Source organism: Dryas octopetala, chromosome 3 (assembly GCF_963921425.1).
Source record: "Dryas octopetala chromosome 3, drDryOcto1.1, whole genome shotgun sequence".
NCBI classification, from domain to species: Eukaryota; Viridiplantae; Streptophyta; class Magnoliopsida; order Rosales; family Rosaceae; genus Dryas; species Dryas octopetala.
Window position 1 is genome coordinate 4,146,477 of NC_141368.1, and position 20,683 is coordinate 4,167,159.

At 38.2% G+C, this 20,683-nt stretch overlaps 4 protein-coding genes across 4 annotated transcripts; 2 read left to right on the top strand and 2 right to left on the bottom strand.

Moving 5' to 3' along the window:
• Positions 1 to 171: 171 nt before the first annotated feature.
• Positions 172 to 2,317, bottom strand: LOC147289806 (Peptide-N4-(N-acetyl-beta-glucosaminyl)asparagine amidase A protein). The gene has a single exon (XM_086235696.1). The coding sequence runs from the start codon at positions 2,168 to 2,170 to the stop codon at positions 401 to 403; it is 1,770 nt and encodes a 589-aa protein (XP_086091822.1). The 5' UTR covers positions 2,171 to 2,317; the 3' UTR covers positions 172 to 400.
• A 303-nt stretch (positions 2,318 to 2,620) lies between these two features.
• On the bottom strand, positions 2,621 to 5,536 carry LOC147289807 (protein VAPYRIN-like). Its single transcript, XM_086238135.1, has 2 exons — positions 4,612 to 5,536; positions 2,621 to 3,233 (listed from the first exon to the last, which is right to left on the bottom strand). Exons 1-2 carry the CDS (start codon positions 5,485 to 5,487, stop codon positions 2,850 to 2,852), a joined length of 1,260 nt encoding a protein of 419 aa, XP_086094261.1. The 5' UTR covers positions 5,488 to 5,536; the 3' UTR covers positions 2,621 to 2,849.
• A 1,651-nt stretch (positions 5,537 to 7,187) lies between these two features.
• On the top strand, positions 7,188 to 13,137 carry SYN1 (Rad21/Rec8-like family protein). Its single transcript, XM_086234896.1, has 20 exons — positions 7,188 to 7,240; positions 7,510 to 7,578; positions 7,713 to 7,771; positions 7,864 to 7,908; positions 8,073 to 8,092; positions 8,211 to 8,287; positions 8,484 to 8,604; positions 9,392 to 9,467; positions 9,582 to 9,651; positions 9,891 to 9,988; positions 10,498 to 10,559; positions 10,651 to 10,821; positions 11,133 to 11,298; positions 11,388 to 11,470; positions 11,562 to 11,748; positions 12,153 to 12,228; positions 12,421 to 12,563; positions 12,668 to 12,752; positions 12,847 to 12,959; positions 13,055 to 13,137. The coding sequence occupies exons 1-20, from the start codon at positions 7,188 to 7,190 to the stop codon at positions 13,135 to 13,137; spliced, it is 1,857 nt and encodes a 618-aa protein (XP_086091022.1).
• A 2,116-nt stretch (positions 13,138 to 15,253) lies between these two features.
• Positions 15,254 to 16,057, top strand: LOC147289809 (uncharacterized protein At5g39865-like). Its single transcript, XM_086238275.1, has one exon. The coding sequence runs from the start codon at positions 15,254 to 15,256 to the stop codon at positions 15,974 to 15,976; it is 723 nt and encodes a 240-aa protein (XP_086094401.1). The 3' UTR covers positions 15,977 to 16,057.
• Positions 16,058 to 20,683: the final 4,626 nt, after the last annotated feature.

Here is a 20,683-nt window from a genome sequence, read left to right on the forward strand (position 1 = left end):
ATTTACTTCCTATTAATCGTCTGCTATTCTTAAATGCAAAGTCTACATGTTCTTTTGGAGGATAATACAATTGCAGGCCTTGTAGCTTTTGTGTCTCTTTCTCAGTTTATTTCTCTAAATTATTTGAATGAGTGAATGGATCAAATTGTTTTCTTCTTCTGCTTTCACACAAAAAGAACCCATATGTGATACCACTGCATTTTTCTTGGAAATGTTACTTGAGCAACAGAGCAAGTCATAAAAACACTGGTTACTAGATCTACATGATTAAACATAAATGCGAGCACAAATACACTTTGTGCCTGGGAGGAAACATTGAAGAAAGAAAACACATACACAGATAGCGAAGATTACTTGGAAGTTAAGAAATAGCAGACCACCTTGGTCCTTGGAAACAAAACTACGAGACAGACAGACAACGGAAGGTGGAGTTATCCCTAACCACACTACCATCACTCACGCCAACAGTGTGCAAGTAGCAACCAAAGTCATCCCTGTAACTGAAGCTCTGCTCAGTGTTTGCTGTCCCAGAGAGAACAGAGTGATCCTTCACCTCCATCCACCCTCTAGAATCCTGACTGTTAGAAACACGACTCAAATAGTCCCCGTGCAAGTACTTCTCCTTCATCGAATGTGTGACATTGGTGATGAGCACATAAGTGTCCTTTCGCGAACCCGGTAGAGTAGCAGTGACAACAACAAGAGGGTACCTCCTCCTAACTCTCGTCCTCAGAACCACAACCCCTATATCATTCTCAACCTTCACTTCTCTCTTGGACTTGATTTTCTGCTGAACCAATTTGTAAGTCCCATTCTTGGCGAAGCTGATGGAGCTCCTGAACTTGTACTTTTGCGAGAACCTGGTGGTGTAGTTGCCTGCGCTGGACTTAACCCAACCCACGAATTCACTACTCCTCTCTGCTTTGATCTTGAACGACCCATCAAGAAGTTTGAACTGAGCATTGCGCTTCACCTCAATAGAAGGCAACTGGAAAGTGATGGATTTAGCTTCCACGGCCTTGGATTGATGGTCCAACCAAACATGCAAATTGGCATCCACAAGCCAATACGAAATTCCATCGGCCACTCCGAGTCCAAAGCTATGAAGCTTCCCATCCAGAAGCTTCCCCAGAAATGGCGTCAATTCTAAATCATAAGAAGGAAGGTTGAATGCTCCGATGGCCACCACTGGTTCCCAAAACAAAGGGTTGATACCCCCAGTGAACACCACTGGAAACGGGACCTCCGACCCCACCAATTCGCCGTCGATCGTCACGAAAACCTCTCTGTAACCCCCATTGCCGCGCCCGGTTGTTATTTTGTTGGTCATGATGTATAAATTTGGCGGATTGGAGTACCAAAACTCGTCGTTTCCATGAAACGACACGTACAGCTCCAATACGGCACGTCGTGTGTTCCGCGGAATCCGAATTTGCCTAGACTGGAAATCCGATTCGCCTTCGATTCTGAACCAAAATCCCCTGTTTCCGTTATCCGATAACGGAATGATCAAATCGGCGGGTTCATCAGCGGCAGTCCCCGATTTCCCACCGATTTGGGTATTGAAATTTTGATCTGGGATGATCGGAAAAACCCTCGTCACGGCGTTATCTGAAACGGCCACGTTTTCCTTGTAGTAGAGGAAGTGAACTTCGACGTGGTAAACGCCGGTGAAGACGCGGTCGACGACGTTTTCGAGCATCATGGTGAGGTTGAGGTCGGAGCGTACGAGGAGCGAGGAGTACCTGGTGATGTCCTTGCGAACCTTCCAGAAGATTCCGCACTTGGTGGGCTCGGCTGTGCTGGTGCGGAGGAGCTCCGCACCGCCTAGCCACAAGCCGGCGATGCGGTCGTACTGCTCGCCTCTGCATTTGGCGCGGAGCTCGAGGGCGACGTGGGACCAGGGAGAGAAGGAGCAATTGGACGGTGGGGCGTAGGCGGTGGAGAAGGGAGGGCCGTTGATGGTGTTGGCGAAGGAGTGGGAGAGGACTCGGAGGCTGCATGATGGAGTCAGATGATCGAACGGTAGAGGGTGGCCGAGCTCGAAGTATTCTTGAGATGCGCGTTGGAGACTACAGGAGGGGAGGGATTTGGTGAAACGATCTGGGAAGGAGTAAGTTGAGATTGGGTTCGTGAAGAACAGGAGAAGCAGAATGAGGAAGGCGTACATTTTTGCCAAGGGACTCAGACTTGAAAATAACGGTCAGACGGGTATTTCCATTTTATTCGGTATTTTCCGAATTGATATTTATATTGTCATCCTCTTGAAAGAAAAACTTAAAAAATTAGTTTAGAAACTTAGAAATCAACACTCCAGAAAGAGTACTTGAGTTCGAACACTCCTAATAGTGCAAGAATCTTCTAATCTTCTTGAATAGGAGACCAATGACTACGTGTAAGTATGATTATCTGATGCTACGATGTTAAGTGTTTAATTTGTTTTAAAAGACAATAAATTACTGTTACGCTAAAAATTCTCTCTTTTAAATTTTATTCAACATAATTCAATTGTTATTCAAAAAAATTTTAAATACTTCTTAATAAGAACTTGAACACTACTTAAAAGTTAAATTTATAAAAATCTTAAAAGAGGAATCAAAATCTTTAATGAAAACAAAAATGTTAATTAGTTTTCATTTTTCAAATCCCATTAATAAAAATAAAATATTAGTGCAACAAATTCATAAGTAATAATCAAACTAAAATGATTTTATATATAAAAATGAAAAAATTCCAAAAAGCGAAGCTTCCTATAGAGTATAGAGTATGGAAGTGGCTTCTTCCACCAATCCCTCTTCATCGTTTTCCCCGATTCCAATTTTCAATACTTGTCAAGTTGTTCTCTCATATCAGGCTCCTCTGCTGATAAGAAACTCAGTGATGTCGTCGTATCCCATGGCCGTAGCCATGTACAGAGGGGTGGCACTGCTCTTGTTCTTGGCATTAACATTAGCCCCATTATGAACCAACACCTCCACCGTCTCTAAGCTGCCTCCCACAACCGCCAAATGCAGCGGCCCGTGGCCTTCACTGTCCTGGGATTCCAAGTCCAACCCAAATTCTATGAGCATCAGAGCAACATCCTTGTGGCCTTTGATGGCTGCTGCATGCAGCGCTGTCAAACCATATTGGTCTCGGTAGTTTATATCCGCCCCATTTTGCAACAGTAATTCAACATGTTTTGAATCTCCGCGTCTCGCTGCCATCACCACAAGTTCTCCCATTTCTAGTTTCTGCATCAAACAACAAGATTAAGTATTTAAGCATTATGATTTGTATAACATATTTAGCCGTAGCTCATACGAACTTGGGCCTCATATGTGCCAGCTGACTCAATTCGAAGGCCATCATTTATTGGTCTCTGACCCAACAAAATTATCCAAATGTTTGATTTTATGTGCTTATTAATTAAGTTGTAACACTACTACACTAGGATCTCAGCCTTGATAACATAATTAACAATTGCTATGAATAGGGGTGGGCATAATAACCGGCACACCGAACCAAATCAACCGTAAAAAAATTGAAAAAACACCGAGTTGACCAAAAAGTCAACATCGTAAGAGAAAATCGAACTAAACCGTATATGAATGGTTCCGGTTCCGATTTCATCATTTTACCCGAACCAAACCGTTTAATTTTTTTAAAATATAATTATATATTTTTATGCACATTTTATATATTTTTGTACATATTTTATACATTTTTATACACATTTTATACATTTTTAATTTTGACCCTAAAATATATTTTATATAACCCTATGAGTTTAATATTATATATAATAATGTTTTAGTATATAATTTTAGTTATATCTTATATAATAAAATTAGTATATTATATTTCTATATACTCTATAGTCTAGTCTATATAATAATGTTTTATGCATATAGAGTTATATATAAACTTAGTATAGTTAGTTATATATAACTATATAGTTAATAACTTAGTATATAGTTGTATACATACTACAATAGTTATATATAACTATATAAGTAATATATAATTATAGTAGTATACTAGTATATACTATAGTAGTATATAGTTATATATATACTATACTCATTACTCTATAATAGTTATATATAATCTTATATATAGTTATAACTTATAACCCAAATTTGCCCAAATTCCAAACGAAATCTCAATCTCCCCAAAAATACCAATATGAATAATAACTCATTAAACCCAGAACCGTAGTGGAGAACCAAACCGAACCGAACCGCACCGCACTTTGAATGGTTTGGTTTGGTTTGATTTTTCTCTTCCTTTTCTGGTTTTTAGCACCGAACCGCACCGTATAGGAACGTCCGGCGCGGCGCACGGTTTCGGGGGTGAACCGGGCCGAACCGCACTGCGCCCACCCCTAGCTATGAGGGACAACTTTTGAGTAAGACATTAGATAATCACAATCAGTTGAAAGATTAGTTAAATTGATCTTGTAAGTATTGAACTTAAAATTTCATTGACTCATTGTCTTAAATTCATCCATTTAAATGAACAATATTAAATTCATCCATTGATTCTTAAAAATGTTCACTAATGCTCCAAATTTGTATTATAAGTGAGTAACACTCGCACAATTAAAGAGTAAAGACGAAAACTACTTACATAATTATCACGAGCAACATCATGAAATCGACGGCCATGATCATTCGTAACAGTGGGGTCCGCACCCACATCTTTACTCCTAGTCCCACTGTCCTCATCTGCAGCGGATTTCACCAACACCTTCCCACAGCTGATATTTCCCTTGTTCCTGCCGTCAAACGACCCAGATTCCATCAAACCCAGAACCTCGTCCATTCGATCAGCCGCCGCTGCCACGTGTAGATCATCGCTTCCGCTTTTGGAATCCACCTCATAATAGTTTACTTGATTGGACCTCACACGTGCCTCAATCTTCAACCCAGCTTCGAGCAGCAAGTGAATCATGTTCTCCGGGTCGACCAGCTCCGTCGCAACTCGAAGGAGCAACTCAGCGTCTCTGGGCGGCAACTCGGCAAGAATCGTCCTCTGCCGCTTGATTATGTTCTTTACGGCGTCATAATCTCCGCAAGTGACAGCGTGGTGCAGAAGCAAAGGACCAACAAAAGCAACCTTGATCTTCAGGTCGTGAGTGGAGCCACGTGGACAGGAGGAGGAGGAGAACCAGGAGTTGATGGAGTCGGAATGAGTTGACTCGGCGGAGTTGGGGGTGAACTCGGCGGTTTTGATGAGGAAGCGGTCGGAGGGCGAGCGAGGATAGGTGGGCGGGAGTTGGGTCTGGGGCTTGAGGATGACCTGGAAGGTGACGTGGCAGGAGGGAGGGATGAGGCCGGTGGGGGGCTTGACGAGGAACTTGTGAGGGGAAGAGGTTTGGACCTTGAAGGCTATGGGGGTGGTGGCGCATAGAGAGGTGAGGCGCACGTTAGCTCGGCACTTGCAGTTGAGCGCGAAGTCTATACGGACCTCTTGCTCCGACACTTGTACTAGTTTCTTTTCCATTGGAGGAGTACAGAGTGCAGACTGCAGATAGGGGAGAGGTCCGGGAGGATAATTGTCTGAGTGAGAGTGAGAGTGAGAGGAAAATTGTTTGAGGAGGACATGGAGACGAAGGAAATCACGTGATTCTGTGGGTCCCACAGCTCAGCCACGTCTTCGACTCACGGACTTTTTGTCCTATCGTTCTCACGCTATGGGGATTGCCCCAATTTGGTTTGGTATTTCATTCTAGGTATTTTTAAAGGGACATAATTTAATAATAATAATACATAAAACATTAGTAATTAAGCTGTTAAGCATGCCTACTAACTAAACCATAACTTTGAGAAGGCGTGGAACTAATTTGGAGGATGCCAAATTAAACAATTATTACTTAATATGTGCTTCCTAATACAGGTGTGATCATCAGAAGTTATGCTTGGCAAATGGAAATGATCTAAGGCAAATTACCACTCTAAAATTAAAGCTCAATGTGTTCATTCAAGTGTATCTTGTTTGGATAATTTTTTTGTCTAATGCATAATTTAAATGCGGGGGAAATGTAGTATGTATGAGCGTTCAATCTCGTGAAGACCTCTTTGTTTGAGATTTCCTTTTCTTGATTGGTTTAAAATGAACTTTTATAGATTAAGAAATGTATTAAGGATTGGAATGGAGATTGGCGTGTGAAATTTGTTATTACTCTCAACTGTGTTAAGTTCTTATATTGGACTTGTGAGCCTTGTATTTTGGGTTAAAGCAAGCTTGGGCCAAAGACCGAGAAAAATTTAGAAGAGATGAGGAGATACATAAGCTTATTCATATAGTAGATAGCGTCCAATTTTCTTATATTAGATAAGATCTCAAGTTCAAAACTTATAGAAAACAGTTATTAATAAATAAATAAAAATAATATACTTTGAACCGCATCTACAAGAAATATGACAAGTATTTCAAAATAATAAAATGTATTTTGAAAAGGATTCACATAATGCTCTAATTTAATTACTGTAATAGCAATTAGAAATTTATAATGTAAATCACTGTTTGAAATTAAATCTAATGCAATAATTAGTATGCAGCCACAAATAAATTGTTCCATCAAGGAAATTACTTTATTTTTTTTATTTGCATTATAATTCTTAACTAATGTACTAATATGTAAATTCACATCAGCTAGCTGCTAGCTTAGCCTACATTTAACCACCTATATGACACCCAGGCAGGGAAAGAACGGAGGATTGTGTAAAAAGACGGTAAAAGTTACGTAGATGATCCTGTGGGCCCCACAATAACCGACTTACAAAAGCAATTGCTTCATTTACATTTACCGCCCAGTTAAAAATCTTAATTTACATTACATAATTTCACCCTCGCGTCTCAACAAATCATCGTTCGTAGCTCAATGTGTCCAGCTGTCTCTTCTCAGAGCTCATAGCACCAAAGTTTCATGCACCGAAGGTAACTCTATCAATTACGACATGCCTTCGCAACGGACACTCTCCGCGCATGTTTGCTCCGCGTTGTGGCGGGCATAGAGTTCGTTAATTTGCAAAGAATCAAAAGCCACTCACACACACACAGTCACTCTCATTCTACCTCCTTCCTTCCCACCTCTCTTTCTCTCTCTCTCATAGCCTTTTGTTTGTCATATTTCTTCTACTTCATCTCCTCTCTCTCCTTCAGTCCTTCTCTTCCGGTGCCGTACTCTCACCGGCGACGAAATGTTCTACTCGCACCAGCTTCTCGCTCGCAAAGCCCCTCTCGGCCAAATCTGGTAATCCTTTTTCTGCTTTGTTATGCAAATCAAAATACAGCAAAATGTATTTCCTATACCGTTATATACTTCTCTCTGTTTTCGTAGCGCTCTGTTTTTCATGAGTTTTCGATCGTCGTCTCTGTTGAATCCATGGATTTATGTTTTCCTAAGCGTGGCGTTTCTTCTTCTTCTTCAAGTGAACTTCTCTATTTCTGCAAATTGCTTTCACGTCGTCAATTTCTCTAAAAATGGATTTGCGAATGAACTTTCTCTTTTATACAATGAAGGATGGCCGCAACAATGCACGCGAAAATCAATCGGAGGAAGCTCGACAAGCTCAATATCATCAAGATCTGGTATACTTCTTTTCACCTTTTTGTTTTTGTTTTTGTTTTGTTTTTTTTCAAATATCCAGAGTTTGGTTGTTTGGCTGTAAATTTCAAGTGTTGATTCAGCTAAATTGGAAGCAAACTTTTATTGATTTTTGTAGCGAGGAGATTTTAAATCCCTCAGTTCCTATGGCTCTCAGACTCTCCGGGATTCTCATGGGTAACCAAATTCAACCTCTCTGTGGTTTTTCATTAATGTCGGTCTCTGCTTCCATATCCATTAGCTGACCACTTGTTCAACTTCGTTTTCAGGTGGCGTAGTCATCGTCTACGAACGAAAAGTTAAAATCCTCTACGGTAACCTTCGAATCCTTCTGTCTTTTTTATTTTTTCCTTTGGTTTGAGTTTTTTTGGTTACTACTTACTTCTTTGGTTTGAGTTTAGAGCAATTTGAATTTCAGTGTCTGATTTATTACCATTTCTTACGTATTTTCTTTTTATTTTTCTCGATTTTCGTACAGACGATGTGACTCGTCTTCTGGTACTTGGAATCTCTTAATTCTTTTTCCCTATTTATTGTTTCCTATTATGCTCTGTTTGTTTAATTAAACTCTCTAATTTTTGTGCTCTAATAATTATAAGTTTAACTGTTGCTGTAGGTTGAATTAAACGAAGCGTGGAAGGTGAAGGCTGTTGCAGACCCCACTGTCCTCCCCAAAGGAAGATCTCAAGCCAAGTGAGTCACTGCTTCTCCTTCTTCTTCTTTAATTACAACAGTTTTAAAAATGACGACCCCATCTTAGAATTGCTTTTAAGTTTACCGTTTCACTATTGCAGTATAAGTTTAGAAATCTCAACCCATGCGGGAGGGGCAGGATTGTTAATTGACTCAATTCACTGTGAATTTTGATTTGGGGTCTCCATTTTTGCAGGAAGGAAGCCGTTACTCTTCCTGAGAACGAAGAGACAGATGTTGGAGAAATTGAACATTTGCTTAATTTTCCTCACACCACCAGTACCATGCAGTTTCAGCAAAACGCCTATTTTGAAATGGTAAATAACGAAATACTCTGCTTTCTGCAAGCATCCAAATGACGACAATGGCTCTAGGTGTTGTACCCACATCACCAAGATTTCTGAGGGTCCACCATTGAGGGTATTTGTGTGAATCAGTAGCAACCATGTTAAAAACTGTAATATCAAATTTTCTTAAAAAGAAGTTCAACAAAAGAAGAGCGATGGTGTGTGCCTGCCACCTGATGGTGAATGTGAGATGTTTGATAAAGTACCCGAATATGCATTTATGCATCAAGGGCCTTTGGGCCTTTCAGCATAAAATGATTTGCCTACATTGTGAGCAATCCTTTTTTGAGTTCAAGATATAAATGAAGGGTCACTCCCTTTATGGCATTTGAGCTCACAATTTGATTGGTGCCAGACAATACTATCTGGAGCTCATTCTTTTTACCAAGTTTATGTAGCCTGATTTTATAACTATTCTTTGTTTATCTTTTATGATTTAACTATGAATCATAGTTAATTTGGAGAGAGTGCAACACAACTGTTTAGTATAGAAAATTAAGTGATTAGATGTGTCCCTCTCTCTTAGCAAAGGTGGTATACTAATGTGTCATTAGCCCTGCTACCTGAGTGAAAATGTCACATTCTGGGGAGAAAGATTGTTTCGGTTCGAGCTGTTACCTGAGTGTTGTGCCTAGAAGATTTTATATATGAGAGGAAGATGCCTATGTATGAACAGCATACAGAAAATTTATAATAGATGGAATCCTCTATTCCACATGGAGCTATATATTCTAAGCTATCATTTCTATGTTTGCAGCGACTTGATAGTGTGGATGAACCCTATATTAACAGCAATGCTATGGAGGAAGATCCACCCCAGCAATTCCATCAAGGTTCTCTCATTTATTTAATATGCCTTCTTCATAGTACTTTTAATTTTGACCACATATATCCAAAATTTACTTATCTGCTAGCTGAACTGCAAACCTATGTCACATCTCATTCAGCTGATGTTGAGGATATCACCTTAACTGAACGTTTTGATTCAGATCAGGCAGACACAAATCGCTTTGAGAGGTGAGTTGTTACCATGATGCATTGTAAATTAAGGTTTACATGCACTTTATTTTTTTTATTTTTTGCAATCCTGTAGGTTATGCAAGACAAAGAATTGATGTGTTTGTGATGCCTGTTTAAGTTTAGAGTCTGCAGAATTTACCCCAAACTAGTTTCATGTCCATGAATTCCTCTTATAACCAAACCCTATGCTTTTGGTCATATTCTTTTATATCCATTCTATGTGGATGATATGGCAGATTTGACATTGAAGGGGATGAGGAGACACTGTTGAACTTCACACAGATTCCAAATACTCTTATACCTTCTCCACCACCTCAAGACGAGTCTCCAAAAGGTCAGCAGGATGATGATCATGCCTTTACCCATAAAATATTTTGTCCATTTTTGAATTTAAAACAATAATTTTGAAGCGGGGCACCAACAAGCAGTCTACTTACTTTTCATTTTTTGAAACCATTTTACATGTCTATATATTGCACCGTGTTATTAGGTTTATGCAAGTTACATAAGCACAAGCAGGAAATTCTATTCCGTTTTTTAAGTAGACTACAGGACAATGCTCTTGTTTGTCTTGTAAGGAAATCCCAATCATGGGTGTATATGTCACTACCTTCTTTTAGACATACCATTGTGGTAGCATTTCGTATAAGAATAAACTCGAAGATGAGATCTTTTAACATAGATTTTGTTATTCCTCGCTTAAATTGATTTCTTCACTGTATATCAACTAGGTTCCTACATCTTGTTACTTTTTTCAGTTTCTTCTTCTTGAGAAAGAAATGTCAACAATAGAAAGTAAGAGGTTTAGTTATATATGCATGATAATCTCTAGGCCTCTTGCAGCTTATCAACATCCAGAACCCCAGGTTAATCAGCCCTCTGCTGAATGCAAGGAATTTGGACAGGTAAACATAATAAATTTGGTGTTTTCAGTATCTAACATTTTGTGGAGACTACTATTATGGAAAAAAAGAACTACAAACCTAATCAATCTAGAAAGTGTGGATGAAGCAGGCTCAAGGGAGAAAGGGGCCTATAAGAAGGAGAATAAGAAAAACACAAGCCCCTGTAATAGATTGTGAACAAACAATCATTCATGGTCATGTATATCAATCTTGGCTTCAAAATGCCTCAGATATAGTTTCAAGAAGAGGAAGAAAACGACAGGTTTGTCTCTTGTCTCTAAGGTATATTCTTCAGTTCATCCCATTCTATATACTGCAGGAAAAGTTTAACCCCTAAGCTTAATGTGACAAGCAAGGCAACTGCATGCATACCTGCTAACTAAAATTTGAAGAGACTTGGATAATGCCATAATGGATAGGTACATTGTCAGTTGTGAGTAATGGAGTTGGACATGACTCTTAGTTTGAAAGCTGTATGAAAAAAGTGTTTGATGTTAGGTTACCAAGTAGAAAATTCAAATCTTCCCCAATAATCATGTCATAAATGTAATGTTCTTATGATGTGTATTGCAGTGCACAAACATAATGTCTACTATGAAGATAGCTAACCTCATGGAGCTGCCACCTCTTGTACTAATTGATGATTTATTTACACCTGGAAATAAAGAAATATATTATCCACCTCCTCTCCTCAACCTATGGATGAAAAGTTCCCAGCCTCCCCATGACTCGCCTTCTGGTCAGTATTAGTCATAGTTCGTTTTGAGAACTTCCTCGCGAATAATTCAAGTAACTGAAAGAGTACCTTAATAATTAATTTGTGCGCAGAGTTGACCTCCCCACCCCTGCCCCCAGAACCATCATCATCATCACCTCCTGAAAGACAACATTATCAAGAACCTGTGGGATATGTAAGCCAATCCACCTACTATTTAGTTTGCTCATTTCAAGGATATAAAATTAAGCTTTTGTCTTACAAGTAAAATGTGTTTAAATGTGAAGCCTTTTGAAGACTTTCATAGTGGAGCTGGCTCCCCGTCCTTAAGAGCTTCCATAGAAAGGCAACGGACAAATTTTCCCAACAGTGACATACCACCTGATTTCATGATGGAACAACTAGGAGCTAATCTTATGAACAATGGCATGAGGGGAATTGATTCTAACCTGATGGTAACACCTGCAAATTCTGGTATGAATAATTTCTTTATTACATTGCATCTCTCGCTTCTCTAAGAGAAGTATTTGTTGAGCATCCAGCTGTCTTCATCTTAGTGGTTCTTTACTTAAATGTTTTAGTTTGTAATTAGCCATTAGGATTATGACATGTGGCTTTAGTTAAGTGACTTTGAGAGAACAGTTAGTTAGTTTTGGATTGTATTTCTGTTTTGCTGTATAATGCCATATGCTTCAGTCATTCTCTGTACAACTTTTATGAATCAATATTAGAGTTTCTTGAATCTTCTCTCTTCTCTCTCTAGCTGTTCTTGCTTTTTGCCTTTTCTTTTTCTTGTTTCTCAGTACGTGATCAGTATTGATGTTTCAAACATTTACAGTGATGTTCTAAGTAGTTATTTGGTTCATTGGAATTTACAGATGGAGTAAGATCCATCCCGAGCTCAGGATCTGGACAGGGAGTTCCTTCACATGGTTCAGTAGTCAATTCAGGACGGTTAGCAAAAATTTTCTGTCAAACTATTTAGATTCTGGCCAAAAATCAAACTTTTTAAATGGCTAAGTATGAAATGTTTCTTAAATTCTTTCTTTGGACTGATATCTTGAGTTCTTTGACATGTCACATGAAATTAGACTTATTTGTGCTTCTCCTAATTAAACCCTTTGATGAAGTACTGACTGTCAACAGATCCAACAAGAAAAGGCCTCATTCTTCCTCTAGACACAACAGTGGTGGACTTGAACCAGTATCAGAGGAGAATACGTGGAGTCAGCCTGATCCAGATTTCATGTTATCAAGGTTATCTGAAAATGGCCTTACACCTGAGCAAGGTATAACTTATCAATCCTTTGCTGTTGTTGCAGCAACTATAGCTATGGGGTTAACTTCTTTAGTTTTTGTGAGATATCAATCACCTTTATCACTATTTCTGCAGAACTATTGGTGGAAACTGGACCAACACAAACCCAGAAACCAATCATCACTGACCCACTTGACAAAATAACTGATGCTATTCGAATGTATGGCTGTCTTTGAGATCTGTTAGATTGCTTGGTCCATAAGTAACTTTCGGTTGTATATATGATTGCATTTCTTGTACCTAAATGCTTGCAGGCAAATGAAAGCACATTTTGACACAGCGGGAACCCCTCAAGTAGAATCCCTGAACAAACTAGCTGCTGGAATGAATCGAAAAGGAGCAGCTATGTTCTTCTATCGAACTATTGGTAGCCATCCATACTTGTCTTTCTCCTCCTTGCTGATGTTATGTGCTCTCTTTTACTAAGAAACTAAGATAGGAGTATATTCTCTTGATCTGCAGTTCTTGCTACTCGTGACTTCCTAAAAGTCGAACAAAAGGTCCCTTACGGGGAGATTCTTATATCCAGAGGAGCAAGAATGTGATAGAGGTGAGATCACCTAAACTTGTATGCCTTTAATGCCTCCTACATTTTCCTGACATGGTTAATACACTATGGTTACTTGATGTAACAAGTTGTCTTCGGTTACAGACTAACAGCTTTTTTTTTTGGCCACTGGTTACAGACTTACAGCTTATGTCTCATAACACAACAGAAATTGAAGAACTTTTGCTTAAATGAAGAAAGTGATACAAATAGATGAACAAAGTAGAGATTGCTTTCTTTTTATTGTTCATGCACTTTTCTAAATCCCCTCTTCTGGTAATTTAGTACTCCCACTTTCTTGAATTCTTGCAATGGGATATTGCTGTCCTTCCAACAGCTCCATTGTAGATCCGTTATGTCTAGAAAAATTAAAAGTTCAGGACCCATTTAGTTCATGATCTTAATATACTTTTCTATTGTTGAAAAATGAAAATATACAATGTGGGTTTTGTAACTCGATCTAGTGTTTAAAATCATACATTTAAAGTCCAAAGTACGTATTTCTCTCTTTAGTTCGATAAAAAAAAAAAAGGAAACAAGGACATATTGTGTTATTTTTGGAAAATATTTTTCACATTCAATCCCAAAGTTGAAAAAGAAAAAGAAAATATTTTCATTAAGATTGTATTCATATGGTTACCAAAAAAGAAAATAAAATATTGTATCCATACAAATATATACGATATTAGAGATGTTAGACAACTTAGACTTAGACCCATTGCAAATGGTAATCTCACATACGATATTACGATATTATTTGTGGATTTTATTCCTTTTTTATGAGAGTCCGACACATCATCATACCGAGCCCACAGACTTTTTTAAATGGATTGAGTCAAAGGGTTGTTGGTAATGAATGTCTCAACTTCTTTTTTTTTTTCAAAAAAAGAAAAAAGAAAAGTCGCAATTAAATTTTGACTCTTCCAACCATTTTGCTCATGGAATTTGCAGTAGTTTCATGCATACTCACCAAGAAGAAAAATAAAATATATATAGGATATGTAAGAAATGGAAAAGTACAGATTTGAAAAAAAAAAAAATAATCCTTTCAACTCTGTTTGCAGAACTAAGTTGCTTAAACTAGCAAAGTAGCCAAAGTGGAGACAACAGGAAGAACCCATAATGGATGTTAAGAATTAACAGCCTTGCTTTGCACTTAGTATCAACTCATAATTACACATGCATTTAAAATTTGAATAACGGCTTATTAGGAAATGCATGCACATACTTTGACCATATAATCTGTAGCCTCAACATATCCAACTGGCAGAGTACAATTCTATGGGAATTGAAAATCCCAAATATGGCAGGTTTTGGAGCAACTTTGGCAACCATGTGAATCCTATTATGCAACCAAGTGCAGAATGCACCTGGCAGATCTCATAACATGCTTTGCTTCTAAAGAAAACAGATAAGCAAGAAAGGAAAATAAAACACACATAAAGAAAATGTCATCGATCTACAAGAAGTGAAGGGTTCCCTTCTCCATGACTTGTAATTCTACACAATTCATGTTCAAGTACCAATAAGAAGTATTGAATCTCACATATTAAAATGTATTTTTCAATAAAATAAAAACAAATACTACTAAGTTAATAGTTTGTTAGTATATGCGAAGATTATTTTGAAATTAAACATCTACTAGTAACGTATACTTTTTTTAAACATATATTGAAATTTGGTAAACTTAGTCTCGCAAGAGGAATTTTCAATATGTCCAACTTATTGTATCGAATTTTAATAACAATTTCATAGATAGTGGATTCTACTTACCAAATGAGCTGAGGGTATGAAATAACATTTTCAAATTGTACCCATATTGATATTTCATATGCTTGATTGAACATTTGAACCCAACAATACTTTGAAATTCCTTTTTCTAAATGCTTTTATAGTTTTGTGGAACAAAAATATTTTGAAATTCTAAAGATGCCTTCTGTTCTTATCTAGAACTAGAAGCAATGCTTGGCGTCACTTACTTTATTACTTATTAGGGTTTTTACCGTTGTGCTCTGGCTTTGCTTAAATAACACTAAGACAGAGGTCAGAGACCAATAAGACACTGGACAGTAAACACCACCACTCTCTCTCTCTCTCTCTCTCTCTCTCTCTCCATGTGGTCACCATCGTGGTTGAAATCACCAAGCATGAAGGTGCACACAGCGAAAACCCCGAGATCACAGCGAAGGTTTTCCTTCTCATCCTTTAAAGACATCCAAACCCTCTGCAAACCCGAACCCGAGTCCGAATCCCTCAGCCCCCGGAGCGCCTCCATTTTCCACCGGGTCCGGATATCCACCTCGGTCCTGCGCCTGTGGGCCCACCGCAATTCCGCGGCCCCACACAGCCCCAAATTACCCGAAGACGCTGACCAGCGCGTGGTAATCTACTACACCAGCCTCCGCGTGGTCCGCAGGACCTTCGAGGACTGCAGAGTCGTCCGATCGATCGTCCGCGGGTTCCGCGTCCCGATCGACGAACGAGATCTGTCGATGGACGCCAAGTTCCTGGACGAGCTGCAGGTGATCACGGGCAACAAGACTCTCACTCTGCCCATGGTTTTCATCGGCGGGCTCTACATTGGTGGGGTCGAGGAGGTCAGACAGCTGCACGAGACTGGGGAGCTGAAGAGGTTGATCCAAGGGCTCCCAGTGGTGGACCCCACAGCCTGTGATTTGTGTGGAGGGCTCAGATTCGTTCTCTGTCAAAAGTGTCATGGGAGCCACAAGGTCTACAGCGACAAAGGTGGATTTAGGGCTTGTACGGCTTGCAACGTCAACGGTCTGATTATGTGTCCCTCGTGCTCTTCGGTGCGCCGGCGAGATACACAAGTATAGCCCCTTCACCCCCTCCTTCAAAACACAAAATTAAATGAAAAACACATTTTATCGTTTTAATTTGTTATGTTAATTACTTGAGTTAAGGAGTATGGGATGTGAATGTGATGGGATTAATGAGACTAGAATTGTAGTTTATCTAAATGGTGATTTAGCATTTTAGTAATTTGAAGAAGTTCAAATTATCTCATTTGAATCGTTGATGGCGATGCCTTTGTTTAATGAAAGTTTATTGCTAACGAAAAGTTAAAATGTTGAATTTGCACTTTATATTTCAAGCAATATAATTTAGTTTGGTTGTGTTCTTCAGTTCTTGCTGTTTGTTGTGTGGGTTGGGGCTTAACTTTGTTGGGTCCTTACCTTCCGGTTATTACGATCCCGTATTAAATTTTGTAACAAAATTTTGAATTTGTTATCTATTATTTGAGTTCTTGTGAATTAATTGGTTTGCCAAATATGAAAAAGTTAGTGCATTTCCATAGAAACGCCTTGTACAAAAAATTAGTGCTTTCCAAAATCTACTGCGCGTGCCAATAGAAAATTGTGATGTTGTGGACATGGTCAGCATCTCAGCATTCAAATTTTATATATTCAATATAAGCATTCTGACTAAAAAAAAAGGGAAAGGAGAACTATTTTGTTTGGATGAATATTCTTTTGTCAGAATCTGTTGCATAAATATAGCGACTGTGGTATTGTTGTTTAAAAATACTGTTAAAAGGGCCTTTTCCCATAATTGTTTTTGGGCCAGCCCATGGATTCACATTTTCTAGTTGAGCGAATCACTCTTTTGCGGCTTGGGCTAAGTCAAAGCCTGTGGAGATAGCATTGTCAAACCCAAAACCAAACAACAGCATCAATCCAAATACGACACGTCCAAAGTTTTTAAAATTTGGCAAACACATTACACAATACACACATGGGCTGCTTGGTTTCACATTCTGGATATACATTAAAATTAAGATTTGGGTTTTAGATTATGATTGTATTTAAATTAAAAGGTCCCTTGACTTTAGGTACCAAATTTCAATGTTATTTCATTTTAATTACCAAAACGTTTATATCATTTCACTTTAAATACTAAATTTCAGTTTAGATACTAACTTTAAAAAATATGGTTCTTCCGAGCTATAACTGTTTAACAATCACAATTTTTTTATTGATTTGTTGTTTTTGCAATATTTGTAAGACTTAAACTTTAATGTTTAGTCTATAAATTATAAGACTTTATCCCTAAACCTAAATCAAAAGCATTAAACTCTTATAAACTTTGAATTTTTATGAATTTCAACGATAGTCACAATTATGACTATTCGACAGTCACAATTATATAGCAAACTGATTTGTGACCTAATCCAAAATATTTTGTTCTAGGTTAGTACCTAAACTTAAAAAAATTAGTGTCTTGCTGCTTTACTGAAAAACTATTGATATTTGATATTTAATTTTAATTTTCTATAAATTAAAATCTTTCAATTTAATGATTCGCTTTTCTTGTACGTATAAAAAAATTTATCATTGATAAAACTATATAAGATGGTTTATACATGACCCTACAACAAATTCATTTTATTATTTATCTCGTTTTTATCATATTCATCAATGAGTTTACCACGTATATATTCCTTGAGGTATACAATGAGATTTATTAAAGCTATATATTAGGTTTTAAGTTAAAACTTATATAAAGCCAACAAATCATATGTCATTGAATTAATATAAAGACTCTTATAATCAACTCTTTAAACTAAGTGCCATTTCTGATTCAACTACACACAGTTAGTACTATCACATGATGATTAGTAGCATGAACAATCTCCTACAAGTTTTTCTTTCATATCCAGATATCCAGTTATCCACTCGAGACTTTTTTGCTTGCGACTCGTGACCAACTTGTGACCACGTGTACGACACAAATTGGTATATTAAGTAACCTATCAATTCGAAGCGCAGTGGGAGTATGGGACAACATCAAATACATCATCATGTTCAATATTTCACGCTAATGACTATGATATATATTCTACATAAACAAACAAATAAATTACGCATTTGGTGATAGTTCTAATGAATGTGTATATATATATATATATATATATATATATATATTCAATTAAACAACCTAACCCTAAAGGCTAAATCTGAATACATATGTGGCGTGCACAGGCCTACAGTAGTACAGTGGAACATGATTTATACAATTACTTTAGTTTAAGTTATTACTTTTTTTTTTTTTAAGAAATCTTAAAGTCAATGGTTTGCTATAGCAATCACCAAAACAACAGGAAAGTTTCCTGCACAGTCCACATAAATGTATAGGTTTTAATTTTTAAAACCAATCTACTTCATGATTATTGATTAGGTGTTCTTTTCCTCTAAAAAAAAAAATTAAAATTAGGTGTTCTTTTCCTGATGACATTAAGGAATTGTTTATGAGGTTTATTTCACATTGTATTTTAATAATTATAATTATTATTATTGTAAAAAATTAGATAAATTGAAAGCTATTTGATTGTTAATAAAATGGTCACCATTTCAAAGATTTGCCAAAACGTTTTGTTCGTCTATTTATTTAATCAAAAGGGTTAATTACATATATATATCTCAACTATACATCACTTATCAGTTGGGTACATCTGGTTTAAAAACTTTCATTATGGTACATCAACTTATGTTTTTTGTCAATTGAATACCTCTGTTAGTCTGACCGTTAAATGCTTACGTGGCGCTGACGTGGCACACGCGGACCCCACCATTAAATATTAATTTAGCATTTAAAAATAACCACTAAACCAAAATTAATAAAAAAATAAAAAAAACCATTAAAATTATATAAAATTGAAAAAAAAAAAAAAAAAGCCAACCCCCACCTAGCACCCTCCCTCCCCTTCCTCCCCCACCCTTTCCCCACCCAGGCCACCGCCCCTCCCCTCCAAACCCAAGCCACCCCCCACCTCCCCTGCAAACCCAGGCCACCCCCTCCACCTCCCTCGCCCCTCCCCCCCAAACCCCTAAACAATTCTCTCCCAATCCATTCTCTCAAGCCTCTCTATCTGCAGGAACTCTCCAACAGTTGGAATCATTCAGCCACAAATTGATTCCAACTTACCTGGTTCTAGTGTTCCCAAGAGTAAGTTCAAGATCATCCGATACACATTCCTCAATCCTCTCACCTTCCCATGGTTTCACTAACCCTGATATGTTACTTCCAAATGCAAACTCAGCTGCCATCTCATCTGACATTGGAACATCTACTTCTGTTTGTTTGTTACGGGGTTCGGGCTAATCCCCAACATACTCTGTGCTGAAATCTTCCCCACCCGAGTTCGAGGCCTCTGCATTGCCATTTGCGCCCTTACGTTTTGGATTTGCGACATCATTGTCACTTACTCCCTTCCGGTGATGCTCAAATCTGTTGGGCTTGGTGGCGTTTTTGGCATGTACGCGGTTGTGTGCGTCATGTCTTGGATATTTGTTTTCGTTGACGGCCACGGCGGCGGCGGCTGCGCTGGCCGCACTGGATCCCAGCCCACTTCCCAGTGGCAGGCCTTTTCCAGAGAGAGGGAGAGGCCGACGAAGCGCACGCCGAGCATCTTCATGACCTCGATGGCGGCGCAGTTCCAGATCGGATTCTTGCTGAGCTTCTTGGAATGGTTGCCGGAGATCTCTCCCGGGAGGACCTGCGGGTCGAGAGTGATGGAGACGAAGTCGCCGAGGCCGTCGACGGCGCAGCCCAGGAAGTCGAAGCCCGGGCCGAGGTTTGCCACGGTGGCGGGCGCGAAGGCCTTGACGGAGGTTTAGACAGGTTCGGGTTCGGTGCTGGTCAGTGAGGGTTTGGAGGGGAGGGATATTTTTGATTTTTTTATTAATTTTGGTTTAGTGGCTTGGCTTGGGTTTGCGGGGGAGGTGGGGGGTGGCTTGGGTTTGGGGGGGAGGGGCGGTGGCCTGGGTGGGGAAAGGGTGGGGGAGGAAGGGGAGGGAGGGTGCTAGGTGGGGGTTGGCTTTTTTTTTTTCTTTCAATTTTATATAATTTTAATGGTTTTTTTTATTTTTTTTATTAATTTTGGTTTAGTGGCTATTTTTAAATGCTAAATTAATATTTAATGGTGGGGTCCGTGTGTGCCACGTAAGCATTTAACGGTCTTCCTAACGGTCAGACTAACAGAGGTATTCAATTGACAAAAAACATAAGTTGATGTACCCTAATGAAAGTTTTTAAACCAGAGGTATCCAACTGATAAGTGATGTATAGTTGAGGTATATATATGTAATTAACCCTAATCAAAATTAGATATTTTAATGATTTTTAATTTGTTTAATTTTTTGTATAGATGATATTTGAATATAAACCTACAAATTTGACGGTTTGGATTCTTCATATAGAATGGACCTCTATGAAGAATTTTTTAAATAAAATAAAATTATTTGAAGTATTCCTTAATAGAAGAAGCATGTTCCTTTCATATATTCTATATATATATATATATATATATATATTTGTTCATAATTGAGATCACATTTCGAGCAAAAAAATAATAAAAAATTTCATGTATGTCTATGCGTAATCTTGCTATCCTATTTAGAGGCACATAACCTACAAATACCCTTTTTTCAAAATCCCAAAATTACCAAATAATTTGGTTATACTGTTCTAACGAACATCAATAGAGCTAATTATTATTATTTTTTTGTCGAATAGGGCCTACT

Bases quoted from the DNA above. Each gene is read 5' to 3' on its own strand.
- LOC147289806 (XM_086235696.1), bottom strand. From the start codon at position 2,170: ATGTACGCCTTCCTCATTCTGCTTCTCCTGTTCTTCACGAACCCAATC.
- LOC147289807 (XM_086238135.1), bottom strand. From the start codon at position 5,487: ATGGAAAAGAAACTAGTACAAGTGTCGGAGCAAGAGGTCCGTATAGAC. The intron at 3,234-4,611 runs GTAAGTAGTTTT...TGTTTGATGCAG, and splicing joins ATGTTGCTCGTGATAATTAT to AAACTAGAAATGGGAGAACT.
- SYN1 (XM_086234896.1), top strand. From the start codon at position 7,188: ATGTTCTACTCGCACCAGCTTCTCGCTCGCAAAGCCCCTCTCGGCCAA. The intron at 7,772-7,863 runs GTAACCAAATTC...CTTCGTTTTCAG, and splicing joins ACTCTCCGGGATTCTCATGG to GTGGCGTAGTCATCGTCTAC. The intron at 10,560-10,650 runs GTAAACATAATA...TAATCAATCTAG, and splicing joins AATGCAAGGAATTTGGACAG to AAAGTGTGGATGAAGCAGGC.
- LOC147289809 (XM_086238275.1), top strand. From the start codon at position 15,254: ATGTGGTCACCATCGTGGTTGAAATCACCAAGCATGAAGGTGCACACA.